The 24,685-nt window shown below is 45.1% G+C and overlaps 1 protein-coding gene across 1 annotated transcript in view; it reads left to right on the top strand.

Annotated features, from left to right (window-relative positions):
- Window positions 1–24,685, top strand: part of LOC138674484 (dynein axonemal heavy chain 3-like) — a 3,367,401-nt gene that overhangs the window by 1,543,867 nt on the left and 1,798,849 nt on the right. The window contains 1 exon segment of the mRNA XM_069762320.1: window positions 18,204–18,347. Within this exon segment, the coding sequence (XP_069618421.1) occupies window positions 18,204–18,347 (144 nt within the window).

Genomic DNA, 24,685 nt, shown 5'->3' with positions numbered 1-24,685 from the left:
GCTGCAGGTTCAATATTAACCGAAAAAAGGACTCGTCTGGCTACCCAAAATGTTGATGATCTAACCTTCATTAAAATGAACCACAACTGGATTTCGAATTCTTTTGCCCCACCTTGCCCGGCCGACACCTAGCTTTCCTATGAAAAGCTCTTGCCTGTGGACTACTGTGAATTACTTTTCTAATGTGTAATTTGCTGCAGCTGATTGTCCAGCATACGACATGTTTACACCTCCCTAAATGGCCAAACTCCCCACACGGGGCCGTGGTATCGCGACTTGGCGCAAGCACCCGTGAGAGTGCTGTTTGTCTGAAGAGGTGGGTGTGCCCGCTTTTGGTCGACAGCACTGCCACTGGGTCCCTCATAGTACAATAAAGTGTCTCTGGCGGTGATGGTGCGCACCCAACGTCATTCACACTGTTGTAACATGAGGGGCCCTGGGCCTGTACCGCCGGCCAGAAGAGAGTTCACCCACCCCCAGGTCAAACATTGCTCTACCACTTCCACAGTTATCTCTCACACTTCCACCAATGTTTAGTCTATGCGCTGACATCCTTCCATTCCTGCCACTGACAATACCATTGTGTTGACATGTATGATGGTACTTAACATAGTCAGGGGCAGTGTCCTCTATTTACCACAGTAAATACTTTGCGCTAAATTAGTAGGTCTGAAACTACGCAGAGGATCCCACCCCTGTACCTAATGATTGCACCCTTTAGTGTTTTCGTTTTGTTTTAATGCGAGACATTCACATTTATTTATTGTTTTGGACTACTAACTGGCAGACACTCATTACAATCGGCCTCCGCTGACCAGACCACTGCTGCCCGTGTACCCCTGGAACCAATTTTAAATTGCCTACAGCCAGCCCAATTTATTATGTTAGGCCTTCGAAGCCTGTCTGCGGCCCGTTCTTTCAACTTCTACTACACTGACCTGTCTACTGCTGCCCGTGTACCCCTGGAACCAATTATAAAGTGCCTACAGCCTGTCCAATTTTATTATGTTAGGCCTTCGAAGCCTGTCTGCGGTCCCTCCTTCCACTAGGCCTCCACTGACCTGTGTACTGCTGCCCGTGTACCCCTGGAACCAATTTTAAATTGCCTACAGCCAGCCCAATTTATTATGTTAGGCCTTCGAAGCCTGTCTGCGGTCCCTCCTTCCACTAGGCCTCCACTGACCTGTCTACTGCTGCCCGTGTACTCCTGGAACCAATTATAAAGTGCCTACAGCCTGTCCAATTTTATTATGTTAGGCCTTCGAAGCCTGTCTGCGGTCCTTCCTTCCACTAGGCCTCCACTGACCTGTGTACTGCTACCCGTGTACCCCTGGAACCAATTTTAAATTGCCTACAGCCAGCCCAATTTATTATGTTAGGCCTTCGAAGCCTGTCTGCGGACCCTCCTTCCACTAGGCCTCCACTGACCTGTCTACTGCTGCCCGTGTACCCCTGGAACCAATTATAAAGTGCCTACAGCCTGTCCAATTTTATTACGTTAGGCCTTCAAAGCCTGTCTGCGGCCCGTTCTTTCTACAACTCCTACAATGACCAGACCACTGCTGCCTGTGTACCCCTGGAACCTATTTAAAAGTGCCTACAGCCCAATATTTTTTTATGTTAGGCCTTCGAAGCCTGTCTGCGGCCCATTCTTTCTGCTACTACTACACTGACCAGACCACTGCTGCCTGTGTACCCCTGGAACCTATTTAAAAGTGCCTACAGCCCAATATTTTTTTATGTTAGGCCTTCGAAGCCTGTCTGCGGGCCGTTCTTTCTACTACTCCTACACTGACCAGACCACTGCTGCCTGTGTACCCCTGGAACCTATTTAAAAGTGCCTACAGCCCAATATTTTTTTATGTTAGGCCTTCGAAGCCTGTCTGCGGCCCGTTCTTTCTACTACTCCTACACTGACCAGACCACTGCTGCCTGTGTACCCCTGGAACCTATTTAAAAGTGCCTAAAGCCCAATATTTTTTTATGTTAGGCTTTCGAAGCCTGTCTGCAGCCCGTTCTTTCAACTACTACTACACTGACCAGTCTACTGCTGCCCGTGTACCCCTGGAACCAATGTTAAAGTGCCTACAGCCCAATATTTTTTTATGTTAGGCCTTCGAAGCCTGTCTGCGGCCCGTTCTTTCTACTACTACTACACTGACCAGTCTACTGCTGCCCGTGTACCCCTGGAACCAATGTTAAAGTGCCTACAGCCCAATTTTTTTTATGTTAGGCCTTCGAAGCCTGTCTGCGGCCCGTTCTTTCAACTACTACTACACTGACCAGTCTACTGCTGCCCGTGTATCCCTGGAACCAATGTTAAAGTGCCTACAGCCCAATATTTTTTTATGTTAGGCCTTCGAAGCCTGTCTGCGGCCCGTTCTTTCTACTACTACTACACTGACCAGTCTACTGCTGCCTGTGTACCCCTGGAACCTATTTAAAAGTGCCTACAGCCCAATATTTTTTTATGTTAGGCCTTCGAAGCCTGTCTGCGGCCCGTTCTTTCTACTACTCCTCCACTGACCAGACCACTGCTGCCCGTGTACCCCTGGAACCTATTTTTAATTTCATAGAGCATCCTTTTTTTAATAGTAGGCGTACAAAGTCTGTCTGCGGTCCACTATTGAAATTGTCCTCCACTGCCCAGAGCAATGCTGCCTGTGTACCCCTGTAACCTTTTTTAAGCTGCAGTGAGCCACATTTTTGGTTTAAGGCCTACTACCTGTGTCTGTCTGCGCCACTCAATACAGCTGTGTTCCTTTGAAAAAAGCTGAGCGTCAATAGTCTTGTTTTCAGCCTCTAGGAATTTTAAAACTGCATTGGGGCTACAACTTTGGTAGGGCCTACTAACGGTGTCTGCCGCCCCAAGGTGTGCCCCAGGTTTCGTCCACATTGCTTCGATCTTCCTACTCTCGTTCAGTAGTTGTTGCAAACTACACTGCATTAGGCCTACAAATTTGGTATGGGGTGTAGAGAGACGGTGTGTTACACTCCAAGGTGTTCCCCAGGTTTCCTCTCCATTGCTTCAATCTTAATGCTCTCGTTTAGTAGTTGTTGGAAACTACACTGCATTAGGCCTACAAATTGGGTATGGGGTGTAGAGACGGTGTCTTCCACTCCAAGGTGTTCTCCAGGTTGCCTTTCCTGAGCTTCTATCTTCAGGCTCTTGTTAAATAGTGGTTAAATGGAACAACTGCATTTGGCGTACTAGTTGGTTTGGGGCCTACTAACAGTGTCTGCCGCTCCTTGCTGTTCTCCTGGTTTCCTGTCCTGAAATTCCATTTTAAGGCTCTCGTTAAGTAGTTGTTAATGTTAGACTGCATTTGGCCTACTAGTTGGGTTGGGGCCTACTATCGGTGTCTGCCACTCCTTGCTGTTCTCCTCCACTGAACAAAGCTGTGCCGCCTGTTTACTACGGTTGCCAATTTTGAACTGCATTTCGACTACTTACTGATTTGGGCCTACTCTCTGTGTCAGCCTCTCATTCCAGTTGTCCTCCACTGCAATGCCCCCTGGTTAGTCCTGTGTTACCAATTTTGAACTGCATTTAGCCAACTTTATTCTTTGGGCCTATATCTGTGTTTCCTCCTCATCCTGCCCATTGCCCAGCCAGTGATAGATGAGTCTGCTGGTACATTGACCCATAACGCAAAATTCCCCATGCACGCTACACAACAAGATTGTGACCCTGCTGAAAGTCAGGTTCCTCTTCCCGCATACCATACCACCTTACACGGGGACAAAGAGGAAGGTGCAGATGAAAGTGCAGGTTCCTTCATCAGGTGGGGGGAGGAATACTAGTTGGCGACGTCACTGGCACATAGTACGCAAAAGTGTTGCTGCCGGTGGGAGGCGCCCCCGCCGTGCAAACACACCGCTGTACTTTGAGGGGCCCTGTGCCAGTGCCAATGCCAATGAGTGGGCCCCCCCTGCTTGCTCAGGATCACAGCACTTGCAAAGTTGAAATACTTACCTCTCCCTGCTCCACTGCCGTGACGTGGTCCAGATTTCCTGGGCCCACTAATTACTTGAACCAGCCCTACCCCCCACAACTTTAGCCAAATGACCCCCAATTTCAAATGCCTTCCAATTATTATAAGGTAAATTACGATTGACAAGCTTCTGTAACAAGAATGGATGTTTTTGCCATTAAAATGGGCAGTGTAGGTGTTTTCCTGGCCTCCACTCACTGCCGACTATGCTCCCCCATTGACTTGCATTGGGTTTCGTGTTTCGGTCGATACCCGACTTTTCGCGATAATCGGCCGATTCCACTTGACTCGACTTCTAAGATAGTCGGGTTTCGCGAAACACGGCTCGACTCTAAAAAGGTCAAGGTCGCTCAACCCTAGTTATTACTTCTACAAATATAAAACTGCACATGTATTGTCAAACAAATTTTATTAGATGCGTTCAGAGGAAACTCAAGCGTGTTTAAATCTACGATATAATTAATAATTCACAAGTCTAAGCACTTTGAACAATTTTAATTTTAACTATGAATATACGTTATTGCACAGTACAAAATATGTCCTTAGTCACTGGATACTTGGCTCCTTTTTACTTGTCTCTTGTATTCAAGCATTGGATTATCACGAAGGGTTCCAATTACCCTGATATCATTTTTCCATAGTCACAATTTCCTTGTGAAATCGCTCATCGTGCTCATCACTCACTGCTGTAGTTTGGTGCAAACAAGTCTAGATGCGAAGGCAAGAGATGAATTTTTAATGACATGTGGCAGCCAAGATTATGATATGCCTGAAGAAGTTTTTCCACCAGCTCTTTATAGTTGTCTGACTTGGTTTTGCCAAGGAAATTTGTTACCACTAGCTGGAATGCTACCCATGCAGCCTTTTCCTTGCCACACAGTAAAAGCTGAAACTCCTCGTCTTGCAGAAGCACATGAATCTGAGGACCAATGAAGACTCCTGCCTCTATCTTTGCTTCACTCAGCCTTGGAAATTTACAAATGAGATGCTTGAATGCTTCTGCATTTTTGTCCATTGGCTTTACAAAGTTCTTCATGAGACCCAACATGATATGAAATGGAGGTAACAGAATTTTCTGTGGTTTGACAAGTGCTGGATCTAAAGTCCACTCCTTTTTCTTAGAAATTCCTTTCCTAATTGGAGGCACCATGCAAAAGTAACAATTGATAGTATGGTCAGTTGGCTCTCTCCATACCATTGGCACTGAAAAAGGTATTGATTTTCTTTTCCTCTTTTCCCATTCAACCACTGTGTGAGGTGTGATGAACATTGATTACAGCATGTATGTGGAGCCCAACTCTTTTCCTGATCTCCTATTTTGCAGCCAAAATACAGGTTGTAGGTAGTGATGAGCGAGTGTGCTTGTTACTTGGGTTCCTCCGAGCATGCTTAGGCGATCTTTGAGTATTTCAACGTGCTCGGAAATTTAGTTTATGTCAACGCAGCTGCATGATTTACGGCCGCAAGACAGCTTGAATACATGGGGGGATTGCCTGTTTGTTTAGCAACCCCACATTTATTCAAGCTGTCTAGCAGCCGCAAATCATGCAGCTGTGTTGACATAAGCTAAATCTTCAAGCACACCGAAATACTCGGAGACCACCTGAGCATGCTCGGAGAAACTCGAGTAACGAGTATACTCGCTCATCACTAGTTGTAGGCATTCTTAACCACATGTGTCAAGATTCACTTTTGTGACTCAAAAGTCACCTCAACACAGATATAGCAGAAATGATCTGCTTTATTAGTGCAAGTCCGAGGCATCACCAAATAGCTGAACAATGATATCAGTCAACCGCTAAAATTGCTTTGTGACTGATAGCGGGAGAACATGCGCCTTTTAAAGAGTTGTGTGATGAAAGTTTAATTAGGATTGCATCATCTTTCTTTATTTTGCATCTATCATTGGTCATTTAGAGATGATGAAATACTGATGACTCCATTCATTAGTCATTTGGAGATGATGCAATATTAATGAAGCAATCCATTAGTCAGTTGGATGGTCCAAAACTGATGACAAAAGGCTGATGATGTATTCTTTGCCTAGTGTTGTATCAAAGGCTGTGAGAAATATCAATGCACCCCTTTAACATAAGAACGAGAGCCAGTTTCAAAATTTAGGCATCATTTTAATTTTCAGCACCCCAAATTTAGTTAGGTTTAACTCCTTCATTTCTGAATTTTGCTATTGACTAGTTTTATTGAAATTTGGAGAATCCAAGTTAGGTCTCCATCTTGTGTGTTGCCTGTAGTTGAAGGGGTCACAAAGTGCCATTATACTGTTTCTACTCAGTGGAACTTGATGCTACTTTAGTGGGGTATGACAATATATATTTTTTTAATGTGGAGAATTCAAATTTGGGTGTCCATCTGGTGGGTAGCCTGTCATGGAAGGTTCATTAGAGGCCTAATATACTGTCTGTACTCTGTGGAAATTGATGATACTTTAGCCATGTGTGATAATTTTTTTAATTTAGAGAATCCAAGTTGGGTCTCCATATGGTGGGTTGTCTGTAGAGGAAGGGGTGTCAGAGGGCCTTTATACTACGTATTTCTACTGTGTGAAAATTGGTGCCACTTTAGTGGTGTGTGACAAGAATTTTTTCAAATTTGGATAATCCAAGTTACAATTTTTGACTCTTTCATTACAGCCATTTGGTAAATTTAAAAAAGTACATTATTTTCTCAATAATGTACACTCTGCACCCCATCTTGACTAAAAAAACAGAAATGTAGAAGTATTTGCAAATTTATTAAAAAAAGAAAAACTGAAATATCACATAGCCATAAGTAATCAGACCCTTTGTTCAGTATTGAGTAGAAGCACCCTTTTGAGCTAGTACAGCCATGAGTCTTCTTGGTAATGAAGCAACAAACTTTTTCACACCTGAATTTTGGGATTCTCTGCCATTCTTCCTTGCAGATCCTCTCCAGTTCCATCAGGTTGGATGGTGAATGTTGGTGGACAGCCATTTTCAGGTCTTTCCTGAGATGCTCAATTGGGGTTTGGTTAGGGCTCCGGCTGAGCCAGTCAAGAAGGGTCATAGAGTTGTTCTGATACCACTCCTTTGTTATTTTAGCTGTGCGCTTAGGGTCATTGTCTTGTTGGAAGGTGAACCTTTGGCCAAGTCTGAGGTCCACAGCACTCTGGAAGAGGTTTTTATTCAGGAAATCTCTGTACTTGGCCGCATTTATGTTTCCTTCAATGACAACCAGTTTTCCTGTCCTTGCAGCTGAAAAACACCCCCATAGCATGCTGCTGCCACCACCATGTTTCACTGTTGGGATTGTATTGGGCAGGTGATGAGCAATACCTGGTTTTCTCCATGCATATCGCTTAGAATTATCACCAAAAAGGTCTATCTTCATCTCATCAGACCAGAGAATCTTATTTCCCATAGTCTTGGAGTCCTTCATGTGTTTTTTTTGCAAACTCTATGCGGGCTTTCATATGTCTTGCACTGAGGAGCAGCTTCCGCAGGGCCACTCTGCCATAAAGGCCTGACTGGTGGAGGGCTGCAGTCATAGTTGACTTTGTGGAACTTTCTCCCATTTCCCTACTGCATCTCTGGAGCTCAGCCACAGTGATCTTGGGGTTCTTCTTTACCTCTCTCACCAAGGCTCTTCTCCCACGATTGCTTAGTTTGGCTGGATGGCCAAGTCTAGGAAGACTTCTGGTGGTCCCAAACTTCTTCCATTTATGGATTATGGAGGCCACTGTGCTCTTAGGAACCTTGAGTACTGCAGAAATTCTGTTGTAACCTTGGCCAGATCTGTGCCTTGCCACAATCATGTCTCTGAGCTCCTTGGCCAATTCCTTTGACCTCATGATTCTCATTTGGTCTGACATGCACTGTGAGCTGTGAGGTCTTATATGGACAGTTATGTGCCTTTCCAAATCAAGTCCTATTGGTTTAATTAAATGCAGCTGGACGCCAATGAAGGAGTAGAACCTTCTCAAGGAGGATCACAAGGAAATGGACAGCCTGTGACTTAAATATGAGTGTCTGAGCAAAGGGTCTAAATACTTATGACCTTGTAATATTTCAGATTTTCCTTTTAATTACATTTTCAAAAATATCTAAATTTCTGTTTTTTTTTCAGTCAAGATGGAGTGTACATTGCTGTGAAAAAAATTAACTTTTTTGAATTTACCAAATGGCTACAATGAAACAAAGAGTGAAAAATTTAAAGGGCTATGAATACTTTCCGTACCCACTCTAGGTCTTCTTCGTGTTTGTTGCCTGTATAAGTAGTGTTCTTCGACAGAAAGGCCTGCACTAACTTTCACTCAACTAAATTTGTTACTATTCTTACATTTTTCAACTGTAACACTGCAAGGAGGCGAGCGCTAAGAGTGGACCCTCTGGACCGTGGAACAGACCTACCCCTGGGCGAGCTGGCCTAGTGGAGACCGACCCCTATACAGGGATCATCAGGAGCAAGCCCAAAGGTCACTGGAACTGCTGTAGCTGATGCCAAGAGGGGCGTCTCCAGCAGTGAACAGGGACCGGGAATGAGTGGAACAACAGGAGGAAGGGGAATCCAGAGGTACAGGAATCGGGAGCACAGATACTAGGAAACCAGACAAGAGGGGAATGGACACCAGGAGCAGACATCTGAACGGGACTATTGGAAGACCGAAGCGGAGGCAGCTGTGAAAAGAGTAGGCGTAACACAGGAAGGGGATAATACAGACAGAACAGTAAACTGGGGTACTGGTATATAGGGAACAGGAAGGTTACTAAAACACGAGTGTGCGTAAATAGGCAGGGCAGCGCAAGTGTGCACGGATAGCAGTGAGGATGCAGGCGCACGAGGCAGCAGGCGCAGGCCAAGGTTACTGAATGGGTAGCAAGTAAATAACCAGGCACCTCTTAGAGGAGGTGTCCAGAAATACCCCATGATTCACCTGGATTGGCTGCCTGGATTTACTGAGCAGAGGTACCCAAATGCAGAAATTACAGATGAAATGCGTGGGTGCCATTTAAGAGACCTGTCGCCTGCGCAGACACCAGGAAGAACATGGGAGCGGAAGTCAAGGAAAGACACGTCGGGACTGAGCAGAGACAGCATGCTGGGACCCAGGAGAGAAGCCAGAGGAACTCACAGTGAGAGGTCGGACCGCGGCGGACCCGGTAAGTGACTGACAGGCAAGCACAGCAGCGGTGACAGTACCCCCTTCTCTACAATCCCTCCCACCACGACTGGAGAGGAACCTGTTTAGGATACGAGGGGCATTGATGTTCTCTAATGGCTCCCACGACCTCTCCTCAGAACCAAAACCCTTCTAGTCAATCAAGAAAAAAGTTTTTCCGTAAACCTTTTTCATGGCCAAAATATCCTTCACCTCAAAGATATTCTTGGTACTAACAGGTTGTGAAGTAGCACCAGAAGATGAGTGAAAGCGGTTGAAGATTGCGGGCTTTATCAGAGACACGTGGAAGGTATTGGGAATATGGAGCGAGGCAGGCAATTTCAGATTGTAGGCCACACTGTTTACTTGCTTCAGAACCTCGAAAGGACCAATGTAGCAAGGACCCAACTTGTACGATGGTATCTTCAGTTTAATATACCTTGAGGATAGCCACACTTTATCGCCGGGACTGAATGGAGAAATATCCAGGTACCTCTTGTCGGTGTGTCTCTTCATCCTACCACATGCTTTGTTGAGCACCCCTTTGATGTCCTCCCAGATCTTAGAGAATTCCAGGGTCAGAGTGTTGACCACCAGTACTCCTGAGGCTAGGGAAACCGGAAGAGGCATACCCGAATGTTGTACGAAGACGATGAAGAAAGGGGTATTGGTGGAGGACTCGCTGGAGTGATAATTATAGGCAAACTCAGCCCAAGGAAGCAGGTCGACCCAATCTTCTTGATGGGCATTGGTAAAGTGTCTAAGAAAGGTAGCTAAGACTTGATTAGCCCGCTCCACTTGACCATTAGTTTGAGGGTGGTAGGCAGAGAAGTAGTCCAAAGTCACCTTCATGAGTCTGCACAGAGCTCTCCTGAAGCGGGATGTAAACTGAACTTCTCTGTCAGAAACAATGTGCTGAGGGAACCCATGGAGTCTGAAGATGTTTCCAATAAAGATCTTAGCCAGTTCCAAAGCAGATGGAAGACCAGGTAAAGGAATGAAATGAGCCATCTTAGAGAACCGATCTACCACCACAAGGACGACGGTACAGCCAGAGGTAATGAAGTCCATGGCAATATGCTGCCAAGGAGTAGATGGCACTGGGAGAGGAAGCAGAGTACCAGAAGGTAATTGCCTAGGAACCTTGTTCCTAGCACAAGATGGACAAGAGGCGACAAATTCCTTAACATCTAGACGCAGAGTGGACCACCAGTAGTAGTGGGAAATGAGAAGGAATGTCTTCTTAATTCCGACATGCCCAGCCAACTTGGGCGAATGCCCCCAGAGCAACACTATATTCCTGTCGCCTTCAGCGACAAAAGTCTTACCCAGTGGCAGACTCGTTATTCCCAAAGGAGCCACAGTAATGATATTGGTAGGATTCACAATGTGCGCTGGTTCGTCTTCAAGGTCACCAGAATGAAATGGCCTAGATAATGTGTCCGTTCTGACATTCCTGTCGCCCAGCCGGAAGCGCAATTCAAATTCAAAATGAGTGAAAAACATAGACCATCTGGCCTCTTGTGGATTAAGTCTCTGTGCGGAGTGGAGATAAGCCATATTCTTGTGGACAGTAAAGATCACGAACGGATGTACGGCCCCCTCAAGGAGATGCCGCTATTCCTCCAGAGCTAGTTTTATGGCCAACAATTCACGGTCTCCGATGGCATAATTGCGTTCAGATGCAGAAAATGCTTTAGAGAACAAGCCACAAGGAACCAACCGACCCTCGGAGGTCCTCTGCGAGAGAACCACCCTGACACCCGTGAACGAAGTGTACACCAATTGGAACGAATGGTTTGTTAGCCTCAGGACAATGGAATACTGGCGCTGTGGCGAAGGACTGCTTTAGAAATGAGAAGGTGTCCTCTGCTTCCAGAGTCCATGACTTGGGACTGGTACCTTTACGGGTAAGAAAAGAGATAGGCTTCGTCACAGAAGAGAAGTGAGGGATGAATTGCATGTAATAATTGGCAAATCTCTGAAATCATTGAATAGCTCTCACCCCGCAGGGTCGTGGCCAGTTGAGAATGGCAGACATCTTCTTGGGATCCATCTTTAGACCAAAGTCTGAGATAACATAACCCAAGAAGGGTTCGTTCAAAGAGGCATTTCGCGAGCTTGACATACAGACGATTCTCCCTCAGACACTGTAAGACTAAATGAACACTCCTTCTGTGGGTAGAGAGGTCTGAAGAAACGACAAGGATGTAACCCAGATACACTACTACACTGGAGTACAGGAGGTTGCGGAAAATGTTATTGACAAACTCTATAATAGATGAAATGTGGATTACATCCGCGCTGCTGCGACAAATAATAGATCCAGATATACTTGTAAGATGTTCGGGTGGTTTATTCAACGCGTTTCGAAGCTCATGGCTTCTTCTTCAGGAAGTTTCCACACAGAGATATGACACATGGTACTGTTGCCCCGCTTATATACATTCTGAATTCAAATAACGGCGCCAAGCAGTCTTCTGGCATGTGACAGACAGTGTCAAAGTTCAAATAAAGCCGTATTCCATAGAAACAAGCTATTTTTAACACATATGTAAATCATTACTATCATAATTATAATCGATGAACAATATACTAAAATTTCACTTATTTTTCAGATTGAAAGGTATAAAAAATAAAAAAATATAATAAAAATGTGTGCGAGATCCCGGGACACGAAATTGTTTGAGGGATTCAACCATCCCCATTCTCCTCCCTTCACTATGAATGTCGCCACCAGAGGAATTATTCCTGGTGAACAAATTCGGCTGCCACCCTTCTATATATGAATCAGGTATTATTTGTCGCAGCAGCGCGGATGTAATCCACATTTCATCTATTATAACGGTTCTGAGAGGTCGCAGCGCCGACCTGTGGATCTGCAGCAGCTGACAAACTACACGCTTGTACTCTGTACTACCAGGTGAGCAGTTCTCTCACAATTGATCAGAAACAATCCTGGGGATAAGACCCTATTTGCACTTTTTTTGTCTCCTATCTTTCAATACTATTGACAAACTCTAGGAATACGGCAGGAGCATTCCAATGGCCGAACGGCATTACCAGGTATTCATAATGGCCATCCTGGGTGTTAAAGGCAGCCTTCCACTGGTCCCCCGGAGCAGACTCGGACTAAGTTGTAAGCGCCTCTGAGGTTGGGTTTAGTGAAAATTCTGGCCAATCTCAGCCAGTCAAGGAGCTCTGGGATTAGAGGCAACGGGTATCGGTTCTTAACTGTGATGTCATTCTGACCTCTAATCTCTACAAGGTCGGAGAGAGCCGTCCTTTTTCTTGACGATTGAAAATCCTGCTCCTGCAGGGGAGGAAGACTTCTGAATTAATCCTCTGGCCAAGTTTTCCTGGACATACTCGGACATGGCCAGAGTCTCCGCAGGAACAGTGGATAGAAACGAGTTCAATTGGGCAATCGTATGGGCTATGCAGGGAAAGACTCTCAGCCTCTTTATTATTAAAGATGTCAGAAAAGGCCCAATATTGCTGAGGTAATTCAGTTGAAATGGCAGAAGGCTGGGGAGCGTTAACTGGACGCATGGTTTGCAGGCATCGATTTTGGCAGAAGGATCCTCAGCGGAGTATGTCTCCTGAGCGCTAGTCAAGGGTAGGCTCATGAGCACTGAGACAAGGTAACCCAAGCAACAGAGATGCGAGAGGTTCGGCAGGACGTACAAGGCAATCCATTCTCAATGAAGCATCCCAATATGTAATTCCACTTCCTCAGTCATCAAGGTAACAGCCTCTTGCAGAGGTCTCCCATCCACCGATGCGAGCAAACGTGGTCTGTCCAGGGTCCGTACTGGAATCTGGAGTCTCCAAATAGTCTCAAGACTGATGAAATTGCCCGCGCACCTGAATCCACATAAGCCACCTCTGAATGGCATCTCTGCTCTAGAATCAACAAGACAGACAGGATCAAGGGAGGAGAGGAATCGGAAACATATAGGAAGGCCTCTCCTACCTGTCCTAGGTGGAAGAGTTTCCTGGCCTATCCAGACAGGCCCGCAGTAAATGGGAGGTATTCTGCAGTAGAAACAGAGACCATGGGTACATCTCTCCCTCCAGTGCTTTTCCAGCATCTTGACCCGATCCACCTGCATTGGTTAAGGTACAGACGCTGAGGAAGACACCATCTGGCGCGAACTAGAAGATATGCAGACTGGGAGAGTGGAATGAGTCAATCTCATCTCTCTGACTGCCTTATGAGACCGTTCCTGGAAATGCAGGTCTATGCATGTGGCCAAGGAGATTAAGTCTTCCAGAGAGGTTGGAGTATGTCGCCCTGCAAGCTTGTCCTTTATTCAGCCTGACAATCCACGGCAAAAAAGCAAAAACTAGGGCCTCATTATTCCACCATAACTCAGAGGCCAGGGTGTGAAAACGAATGGCATATTGACCCACCCACAGGGAACCCTGGTTGAGATTAAACAGGGACTCAGTCGTGGATGCCAACCGTCCGGTTTCATCAAAGACCATACGAAAGGTATCTAAGAAAACCACCAACTGGGAAACTATAGGGTCATTGCATTCCCAGGGGGGGATTTACCCAAACCAAGGCCTCCCCCTCCAGGTGGGATACAACAAAAGCCACCTTGGCCTGGTCAGTGGTGTATTACTGGGGAAGGAGATCAAAGTGGAGATGGCATTGGTTCAAGAACCCCCTGCAAATTTTGGGATCTCCACTGTACCTGTTTGGCTTACCAAGGCATGGTGTTGAGTCAGGCAGGGGCACAGAGCCGAGGTCACGGGAAGCTGCCTGAACGGGAGCTGCAGCAGTGGTTTGTAGGTATACTGGTGGTCATCTACAGAGGCCATATATCTCACCATGCAAGCCTGTGTATCGTGCTGCTGAGTGATCTCCTACTGCAGGCCAACAAGTTGGGTAGCATTAACTAGGTTGGAGGCCTGTAGCGAGGTCAGAAGGGACTCCATAGTTTGCATAAAGGTCATGATGCGCTGTTGATTATGGTGCAAGTGAGCTAGATTTTTCTGGGCAGAGAACGTGGTACTGGTGGGGTCCATGGCCTGGTTATTCTGTAATGCCGCAGGGACACGAGCGCTAAGAGTGGACCCTCTGGAACATGGAACAGACCTACCCCTGGGCGAGCTGGCCTACTGGAGACTGACCCCTATACAGGGATCGTCAGGAACAAGCCCTGAGGTCCCTGGAACCACTGTAGCAGATACGAAAAGGCTCTGCTCCAGCAGTGGACAGGTACCAGAACTGAGTGGAACAACGGGAGGAAGGGGAATCCAGAGGTACAGGAACCAGGAGCATAGCTACTAGGAAACCAGACAGGAGCGGAATGGACACTAGGAGCAAAAGTCTGAATGGGACTACTGGAAGACTGAAGCGGCGGCAGCTGTGAAAAAAGTAGGCATAAAACGCGAAGGGGATTATGCAGACAGGGCAGTATACTGGCGTACTGGTATATAGGGAACAAGAAGGGTTACTGAGGTAACGTTCACATTAGCGTTTCCCGACGCAGCGTCGGGAAACGATGCGGCGACGCATGCGTCATGCGCCCCTATATTTAACATGGGGGACGCATGGACATGCGTTGTGCTGCATTGTGCGATGCATGCATTTTTTTTGCCGCAAGCGTTGGACGCAGAAACCGCAACAAGTTGCATTTTTTTTTGCGTCCAAATTTCGGCAACAAAGGACGCATGCGTCGCAAAACGCAGCGTTTTTGCGTGCATTTTGGTGCGTTTTTATTTGCCTTGTGCGTTGCGTCACCGACGCAGCGGCACACAACGCAAATGTGAACGTAGCCTAAGACATGAGCATGCGGAAGCAGGCAGGGTAGTGCAAGTGTGCACGAATAGCAGTGAGGGCGAGGGAGCACGAGTTAGCAGGCGCAGGCCAATGTCACTGAGTGGGTAGCAAGTAAATAACCCCGCACCTCCCTTTAGAGGAGGTGTCCAGAAATACCCCATAATTCACCCTGATTGGCTGCCGGGATTTACTGAGCAGAGGCACTCAAAGGCATAAATTACAGAAGAAATGCGAATTTCAGATGGTCAAAGATCCGGGGCCTGTTAATGAATTTACAGCTATGGACTTTGCAGAGCAAGTGTCGTTGGTTGCTTTGCAGTCCTTGAATCATGAGGAAGCAGCAGATGATACTGTTATTCATCAGTCTCACAATTTATTGATTAAAAATCCATATTTTTATCCAATACAAACAAGATCAGAATGCATGGACAAGCTTCAGGAATTGGTTGAGAGGGAACTGAGAAAATTACATAACAATATTTCAACAGCTGGAATTAAGACTGCCAATAATTTTTCACATAGACAAGGGAAGATTTTACAAGAACTAACTGACATGGAGGATATAATCATAAAAATGTCCGAAAAAGGGGGCATGGTGGTGGTTTTAAATTCCAAGGACTACCACCTCAAAATCATGGAACTGTTGTCCGACTCTAGCACATATGAGAAACTCAAAACCAATCCTTCAATCAAATTTAAAAGTCAGGCGGATGTAATTATACAAGAAGGGTATAGCCTCGGTGTTTTGACTAAGAGACAAATGAAATATCTTATAGTCCAGGATCCGGTGTGTCCCATTTTACATGGGCTTCCAAAAATCCACAAAAATGAGGCTATTCCCCCTAAGCGACCAATTGTGTCTGGGATTGGTTCTGCTAACGAACATTTATGTGAATGGGTTGATTCACTTTTACAGCCCTTAGTATGCAGGACCCCAGGCTACATTAAGGATTCTAAAGAAGTTTGAATGTTTTTTTCTGACAAAGTGTGGTCATCTGAATACTCATGGCTGTGTTGTGATGTTATTTCTTTATACACTTGCATTCCTCATCATTTAGCCATGAAAGCCCTTCAGTTTCATCTTGAGAAATTTAGTAATTACTCAGATGATTTGAGTAATTTTATTTTACAAGTTATATTTTTTCTCATGACGCACAATTTTTTTTCATTCGATGGTGGTTATTATTCACAAAAATCCGGTGTGGCAATGGGCGCTAAATTCTCACCTTCTTTGGCTAACTTGGTTATGGCTTTTTGGGAACACGAGTTTGTTTTTTCAGTGTTTAACCCTTTTCTTTCCCAGATAGGTGGCATGGCAGAAACAGTGATGACCTGCTCATTATTTGGGGGTCCGATGTATCTGTCATACCTAGTTTTATTGATTATCTCAATTCCAGTAATTACAACATTCGTTTTACTTTTAGGCATGATAAAAATCTAATTAATTTTTTGGATCTTAATTTGAGTGGAATAGTGGATCAGGTTATCATTACAAAAACGCATCACAAGTCATTGAGTGGGAATTCTATTTTGCATGCGAATAGTGGTCATCCTAAGCATACTATTCAGTCTGTTCCCGTGGGGGAATTCATTAGAGTAAAACGCAACTGTAGCAGGGATATGGACCTTTATATAGAGATCAATAGAGTGTCCGACAAATTAAAATGCCGTAGCTTTCCTCCTTGGACTCTTAATAGAGCTCAAAAAATTTTGACCCATAAGAAACATGAGGATCTCATTTCGTGCAAGGAGGGAAATTCTTCTGTTGATTCTCATAATAAATTAACCAAAAGACCTTTTGTCTTTCAATTCAGTCCTCAGTTTAATCAAATAAAAGGAATTATCAACAGATTTCTCCCAATTTTGCATGAAGATGAGAGTTTAGCCAGAATTCTGAACACAGGTGTAAGCATAGTGTCAAGAAGAGCTCCCACTATTGGGAATAGGATTTCTCCCAGTATGTATCATATTAAAACGAGAAAAGATGAAATGTGGATTCATTCTAATGGTTTTTATAAATGCGGTTCAAATTATTGTAAAACCTGCGCTCATGCCTTCATTACTAAAATTTTCAATAATTCGGATAATTTGAAGACATTCAATATAAAACAGTATATTAACTGTAATACTACATTCGTAGTGTACAAAATTGATTGTACTGTGTGCCAGCTATCTTACATTGGGTGTACTTCGCGGAAGATGAAGGTTCGCATTACCGAACATTTGCATGACATAGTACACACGGGTAATTCAACCCGTAGTGCTTCGGCAGCATCTAAACATTTTATTGCGCAGCATGGTCGTAGCACAAAGTTTATTCAGGTTTATGGTATTGAACATGTGAACAGACCCTTGCGGGGTGGTGACGTCAGTCGGCGTCTCCACACTCGTGAGGCCTTTTGGAAATATTATTTTAACACGCGATCTCCAGCAGGATTGAACAAGCGTAATGAACTGATGTATTATTATTAATGTTTAATTGTGCGGTTTATCATGTTTTTAATGTTTTGAGTTTTTGCTTTGTTGTCATTTACATTTGTTTTGATTTAGATATTTAGGACCTTTGATATGTCATGTGATATGTCATGTGATTGTTTGTGGAAATTTCATTCGCTGTTAGTTTCTATATATTGTGAATGCACACTCACATTTATAGCTTGGATAAAGATCCTCTCGGATCGAAACGCGTCGTTCATTGTCCTGTGTGCCCTTGGAAAGCTTCACAGCCACCATTTTTAAACAGGATTTAATACAGATTTAACGCCTGAATTTTACTATGGAGCTGGAAAAAGTTTTTTTTTTTTATCCTTATAAAGCTGTCTTGCCCATGTTGTAGAGGTTAGAGTCTGACTGATTAATTGAGTCTGCGAACAGGAGTCTTTTTATAAAGGTGACTATGTAAGACAGCTATCTTTAATGCAAGTAATGAATTGATTAGGAGCATCTTACTGGTCTGTAGGAGCCAAAACTCTTGGTTGGTAGGGGATCAAATACTAATTTCTCACTGCAAAATGCCAACAAATTTATATAATTTATACAATGTTATTTTCTGAATTTTATTTGTGATATTCTATCTCTCAATGTTAAATTTAACGTACTCTTAAAATTATAGACTGTTAATAGTTTTGTCGTATGGCACACTTCCAAAATCAGCAAGGCATCAAATACTTATTTCCATCAATGTAGATGTACATTTTTCTGTAGGAATAATTTTCTGCATTACCAATCATGACATTACCATGACATTTACTAATAAAACTCCCATTTTTTTCTTCAGCTTTCTTCCCAACATCACTATGATTATGGCATGAGTGCAGTTAAATCAGTATTAACAGCCGCTGGAAACCTAAAGGTTAAATTACCAAATGAGAAAGAGGATGTGCTGATGCTTAGATCAATTTGTGACGTTAATCTTCCCAAGGTATTGTCCACTTCCAGTTACAGTGTATGCACTTTATAATGTGTTACTTGGGAATAGGAAAATGCATGACAGCAAACATGAGCTGTTGCTAGTTCTGGTCTTTTCCACTGTCATTTCAGATCGATTGACTATTACAAGGCAGGCGAGAAGATAAACTACATGTTATAGCTTAATTGCCATGTTTATGACCCTACGCTTCTTTTAAAATGTCACCATGGAATGGAGTAAGGCTTTCATCTGCATATATTTCTCCAGCCAGGGATTATCTTTTCTTGTTGGAATATACATGACTATTTGCTCATTGTGCTCCCAAAATGCTCATGGCAAACATATATATATATAAATATATATATATATATATATATATGTATAATATTATATACACTGCTAAAAAAAATAAAAGGAACACTAACATCCCACAATCTAGATATAACTGAGTGAAATATTCTTTATTCATTTCATAGTGGAATATGTTGAGAACAATAAAACAATAAAACATAAAAATTATCAACGTAAAAACACAACTAGTATCCCACGGACGTCTGGAGTTGGAATGATGCTCAAAATTAAAGAGGAAAATGAAGTTACAGGCTGATCCAAAATCAGTGGAAATGCCTCAAGACAAGGAAATGATGCTCAGTAGTATGTGTGGCCTCCAAGTGCCTGTATGACCTCCCTACAGCACCTGGGCATGCACCTGATGAGTTGGCAGATGGTCTCCTGAGGGAACTCTTCCCAGACCTGGACTAAACCATCTGCCAACTCCTGGGCAGTCTTGGGTGCAATGTGTCGTTGGTGGATGGTGCGAGACATGATGTCCCAGATGTGTTCAATCGGATTCAGGTCTGGGGAATGGACGAGCCATCTTGGAGGAACTGCTGACACACTCTAGCCACATGAGGTCGGGCATTATCCTGCATTAGGAGGAACTCAGGGCCAACCACACCAGCATATGGTCTCACAAGGGGATTGAGGCTACATCTGACTAGCACATGGAAGTCTATGCGGCCCTCCAAAGAAATGCCACCCCACACCATTACTGACCCACTGCCGAGGAACCGGTCATGCTGAAGGATGTTGCAGGCAGCAGATTGCTCTCCACGGTGTCTCCAGACTCTGTCATGTTTGTCACATGCGCTCAGTATGAACCTGCTTTCATCTGTGAAGAGCACAGGGTGCCATTGACAAATTTGCCAATCTTGGTGTTCTGTGGCAAATGCCACCATCCTGCACAGTGTTGGGCTGTGAGCGCAACCCCAATCTGTGGACGTCGGACACTCAGACCATCCTCATGGAGTTGTTTTCTAACCGTTTGTGCAGACACATGCACATTTGTGGCCTGCTGGAGGTCATTTTGCAGGGCTCTGGCAGTGCTCCTCATGTTCCTCCTTGCACAAAGGATGAGGTAGCGGTCCTGCTGCTGGATTGTTGCCCTCCTATGGTCCCCTCCACGTCTCCTGGTGTGCTGGCCTGTCTCCTGGTAGCGCCTCCAGCCTCTGGACACTACGCTGACAGACACAGCAAACCTTCTTGCCACAGCTCACATTGATGTGCCATACAGGATAAGCTGCACTACCTGTGGCAATTGTGTGGGTTGTTGAGTCCGTCTCATACTACCACGAGTGTGAAAGCACAACCAACATTCAAAAGTGATCAAAACATCAGCCAGAAAGCATTGGTACTGAGGTGTGGTCTGTGGTCCCTACCTGCAGAACCACTCCTTTATTGAGGGTGTCTTGACAATTGCCAATAATTTCCATATGTTGTCTATTCCAATTGCACAACAGCATGTGTAGTTGATTGTCAAACAGTGTTGCTTCCTAAGTGGACAGTTTCATCTCACAGAAGTTTGATTTACTTGGAGTGATATTCTGTTGCTAAGCGTTCCCTTTATTTTTTGGGCAGTGTATATATATATATATGTATATATATATATATATATTTTTTTTTTTTTTAAGTTGCATATATTGTAAGAAAATCAAATAACTATATTTCTGGTAGCAGAGCTATAACATAAAATGTTTAATATATTATTCTTTAATGCAGTGACTCATGCTGCAGCTAGGGGGCGCTGTGCGTGCTCCTTAGGATATGCATGGAGGCGTAACTTTAATGGTGATAATGAGATAATGGCTGGCATTATTGTAAATTTGCTAGTATGTGTCGCAGAGGGGGTCTGCGCTGTAAGCCAGTAATGTTGTTGTTCAAGAACCTGTAGTCCCATAAGTATTTGAATAGTTGTAAAGAGAGGCTTGCAGGGTTAGTTAGAGAGCTGGGCCGATCTGACTAACCACACACACCTCCCACCCAGGGAAGACTTTACAGGTACAAAATCTGACCATGGTGTGGTCACATGGTGGAGATTGTGTAGGTTCTGGACTGCTTGTGTGTTGGGAGGTCCTGTGTGTGGACCGGATACCAGAATAGCACAGTGAGAAGCCATGGACCTGAAGGCTTGTGTGTTGGGAGATCTTGGGAGTAGGATCGGATCCCTGAATAGCGCACTGAGAGACTTCTGTGTTGGAAGATCCTGGGAGTAGGACTTCCTGAATAGCACAACCTGTGTTGGAAGATCCTGGGAGTAGGACTTCCTGAAGAGCACATGGAAAGGCATGTATGCAGAGTCTGTGATGGCACTGCATTGGGGGAGCTATAGCCCGTCTGATGATCTGGACTGTCAGGTGGCCTGGTGAGCAAGGCATTGTCCAGGATGGTGATCCCAGTTCGGCAGCTTCCCTGGGAGAGAGAATACTGACAGAAATCAGCGTGTGGAGCAGGAGATCCTGGATGTTAACCAGAGTTGGGGAACTGTGTGCACTGACAGGGGTCAGTTAATGAACTATGTGGTCACCCATGGTAACTGGATGGAGTAAGGTCCAGCATGTTTAGAGACTGCAAACCAATATGGTGTGTGCTATATGAGTTGAGTCATTGATATGGCGTATGGACACCCCAGGGAACTTGCCAAGGAGGACTGGTTGGTTTAGTGTCTGAACTTAATGTCATCTGTTGCTGCCTATTGTGTTCCATGAAGTATATAATCAACTGTGGATGACCTGGTTTGTAATTGCATAATAAACTGCATGAACTGTTTTATAGAGAAAATCGTGCCTGTGTGACTGAATTCCATTGCTAAGCGAGTGTCCCCAATACATGCAGTGAGCGCTGTCTCACATATGGTGGAGAATGTGGGCAATGGTCCAGAAAACACATGTGGAGGTGATTGCTGTAACTTGGCGGGGCTACAAAATTTTACTGTGAATTGGCGGGTCCACAAAGTCTGTGGTGTGGTGCTGCAGTTGCAGCAAGAGGTTCTGCAGCAGCAGGAGATGCGGTGGCAGCAGCAGCTGCTTGTGATCAGCACTTGGAGGTGCCAATGCTTTGTGGATGCAGCAGGAGCTGTGACAGTGACAGCAGGAGCTGGTTAGGTATCATGAGGACATTGGTCCAGATCGTGCAGACTCTTAAAGGGCCAGGGTCAACCCAAACATACTTTTTTTTTGTTTTTGTACTGTGTGAACTGGAGCCTGAAAATACCATGGGGAAGTCCACGGGGTGTACCCCAGAATGAGGTGGTGTCCCTAAAGGGGGTGGTTCCCCAAAAAGGGGACCGTGACACAAACAGGGATGGAGTCGCAAAAGGGGTGACAATCCCAACAGGTGTAGTTGCCCAAAAAGGGGTGAAATCCCCAAAAGGGGTGGTGCTCCAAACAGGGATAATGGCTCAAAAGGAGATGGAGACCCAAAAAGGGGCACCAGCAAATGTGCCATTGGACTGTAGCCAGGAGCAGTGAACTTCCTGCCATGCAGGCCCATGATATACTGGGGATAGTTTGGTCATTGAACTGACACTACAGTGCCCCTTCTGGCTGGAAGGAGGATGGTTGATGGGACTGATAGACTCTGGGAGTTGGATATCTGTGCTCAGGTCCCCTTGTGAACGTTCTGTGCCACTTGGAACAGGGTCGAGAGTGAATAGCTCAGGTGGGGACGTTAAAGCCTACCTCTACATTGACGGGACTGAGAGGTCCACATACCAGGAAGTGATGGTAGTCCTGGACTTTCTATACATGATGGTAATAGGGTGGGACTTGGAAGCCCTATGGGATTGGTGGATAAAAGGGAAAGTCTTGGTATAAATAATGTGTATGGGAGGTAGTAATGAGGAGAATATGCCCCCTAGAGTTGACAGTCCAAAGGTAGGCATGACTAAGGAAAATGGTGGACGGGCCCAACTCAATGACATGACGGTGGCAGTAACACGTCCCAGAACTGACGGGTTGGACATATGGATGACCAGTGGGTAGGGTGCGTCTTTCCAACTTACAGACATGATGTTACCTGACATGTACCAGGATGACCGCTTGGGTCATTCAGATGTTGATGTGGTAGTTAAACAGCGTTGGCAGCCGGTTAGAAAGTGACTTGAGGGTTCACCATACTGTGGGGTGGGACACAGACTCCGGGAGTGACTGTGACTCTATGAAAGAAAGGCATTACAGTAGAGAAGAGCCCCACAAGGAGGGCAAGTCCCCCCGTTGCCAGAGGAACTAGGGCCACAAAGAATTTGTTCAAGTGACTCTTGCTGATAATAGAAGGTCGTGTACTTCTTCCTCCAATATGTGTTTTCTTTCAGATGCTGAAGAGATTGGGAAGGAAGGTGATGTGTCGTCGCCCCTAACAATCGTCAGGTTGAAGTTGGATGACTAGCCAGTTGATGGTGCTGTAGGAGAAGAAAACCTGGACAGTGCTGGTGGAGTGAGAATCCATGGAGGTCATGAGGAAATGACATGTTGTAGACCCACGTCTGCGGTGACAGAGAGGGGTGAAATAGTGAAGTATGGTGAAGGCTCCATAGTACCTGATGCCGAAGAGCTGGAGTTCTCTGAAGTTACCTAGAGTCGAGAGGTACCTAAGGGTGACTGGGCCAAGAGCCCAGCCGAGGCCCTAGAGGTGATCAAAGGTGATTGATGGAAGACTCAAGAGAGAGTTGAACCTGCTGATGCAAGAACAGGTGAGCAAGTTGGCCCATCTAAAAATATATTTAAAGAAGTGATAGTGCAACATGTGCTGGCTAAAAGAGAGCAGGATCACGAAATAGAGCTGATTTTAGAGACGGTGAAAGAACATGTCAAACAAGAAAGGGTCCTAAGACAAGTGGCTGAGCACAGGGTGGATGAGCTGGAGATGGATGTCTCTAAGCTCAGAGGTCACCAGTCAACATGGCAAAGAATGACTAAGGCCCTAAGGGAAGATGTGGAAGTGCTCAGAGAAGCAATAAGAGGTCCTCTACAAGAGAAAGAGGTGATGAACACAGACTTACCGCGTCAGTGCCAGAGTGGTAATGAGGCGGAGCTGCTAATGCCCATCTTGGCAAATGCTCATGCAGAGGATGAGGTATGGAAAGATTTGGCACTAAAAGCAGGACAAGACAGTCACCCAGTTGTGGAAGGTGTCTTGATGGAAATGTCTGAGACAAAACGGGAGCTGTCCGTCCATGAAGAAAGTGAGACCTCGCTCTTTAAGAGCATGATAGAGATACTCGAGGACTTGCGGGATGCATGTACAAGTGAGGGTGTGCATGAGGTCTTTAAAAAGGCAGTAGAGGCATATAGTGTGATGCATATATGATGCAAGAAATCGTGAATAGATCCGGTGTGACAAGAGTGCAGATTCCAGCTGAAGACGAAGTCCATGTAGCTGGTGAAGATGGGATGGTACCATTTGTCATTGTTGGCTCAAAGGAAAGCCTTACGTATATGCGAATGCTCCTCAAATATTGTGTGACATACCTGAAAGAAATAGAGCAGCTAAGACAGGACCGACTGCAGGTTATTAAACAGCTGCAGGACATATGGTGGAGGCCACCTTCAACCCAAGGAAAAAGGAACAAAAGGGACCCTCCAAATAATGGAATGGCTGACCGCCAAAGACATTCAGAGAGACAAGGAGTTTGAATGTCTGAAAGTGGCAGTTCTACTCCCAGTACAAAACTAAGGGACATGGACAGTAGAGGGAATAGTAATGAAGGGTCAGACTCAGATCAGTTGCTAGACTCGACTTGATGGTGGACGCATGACCGCAACAACAGTGCGTGCCAGCCATGGAAAGAAAGTTCACATGAAGGGGCAAACTTGGAAAGTGTGGTGACTAAAGGTCTGGTGACACAGACAGACTGTGACTTAAGGGCCAAAGCTCAAGGCCTACATGTTGACCGCAGGGTGTGGGGAAAGCCTAAGAAGGGTGTGATGATGTATGATGCTCAAAACCGACTGAGACGGTTCTCTTGACTGGTAGCGCAAGGTAACGTGCGTGACCTGTCTCGAGACCCCGGGTGT

This window comes from Ranitomeya imitator, chromosome 4 (assembly GCF_032444005.1).
Source record: "Ranitomeya imitator isolate aRanImi1 chromosome 4, aRanImi1.pri, whole genome shotgun sequence".
In the NCBI taxonomy this organism is placed as follows: domain Eukaryota; kingdom Metazoa; phylum Chordata; class Amphibia; order Anura; family Dendrobatidae; genus Ranitomeya; species Ranitomeya imitator.
The sequence above is the reverse complement of the archived record's forward strand: the minus strand, read 5'-3'. Positions and strand labels throughout refer to the sequence as shown.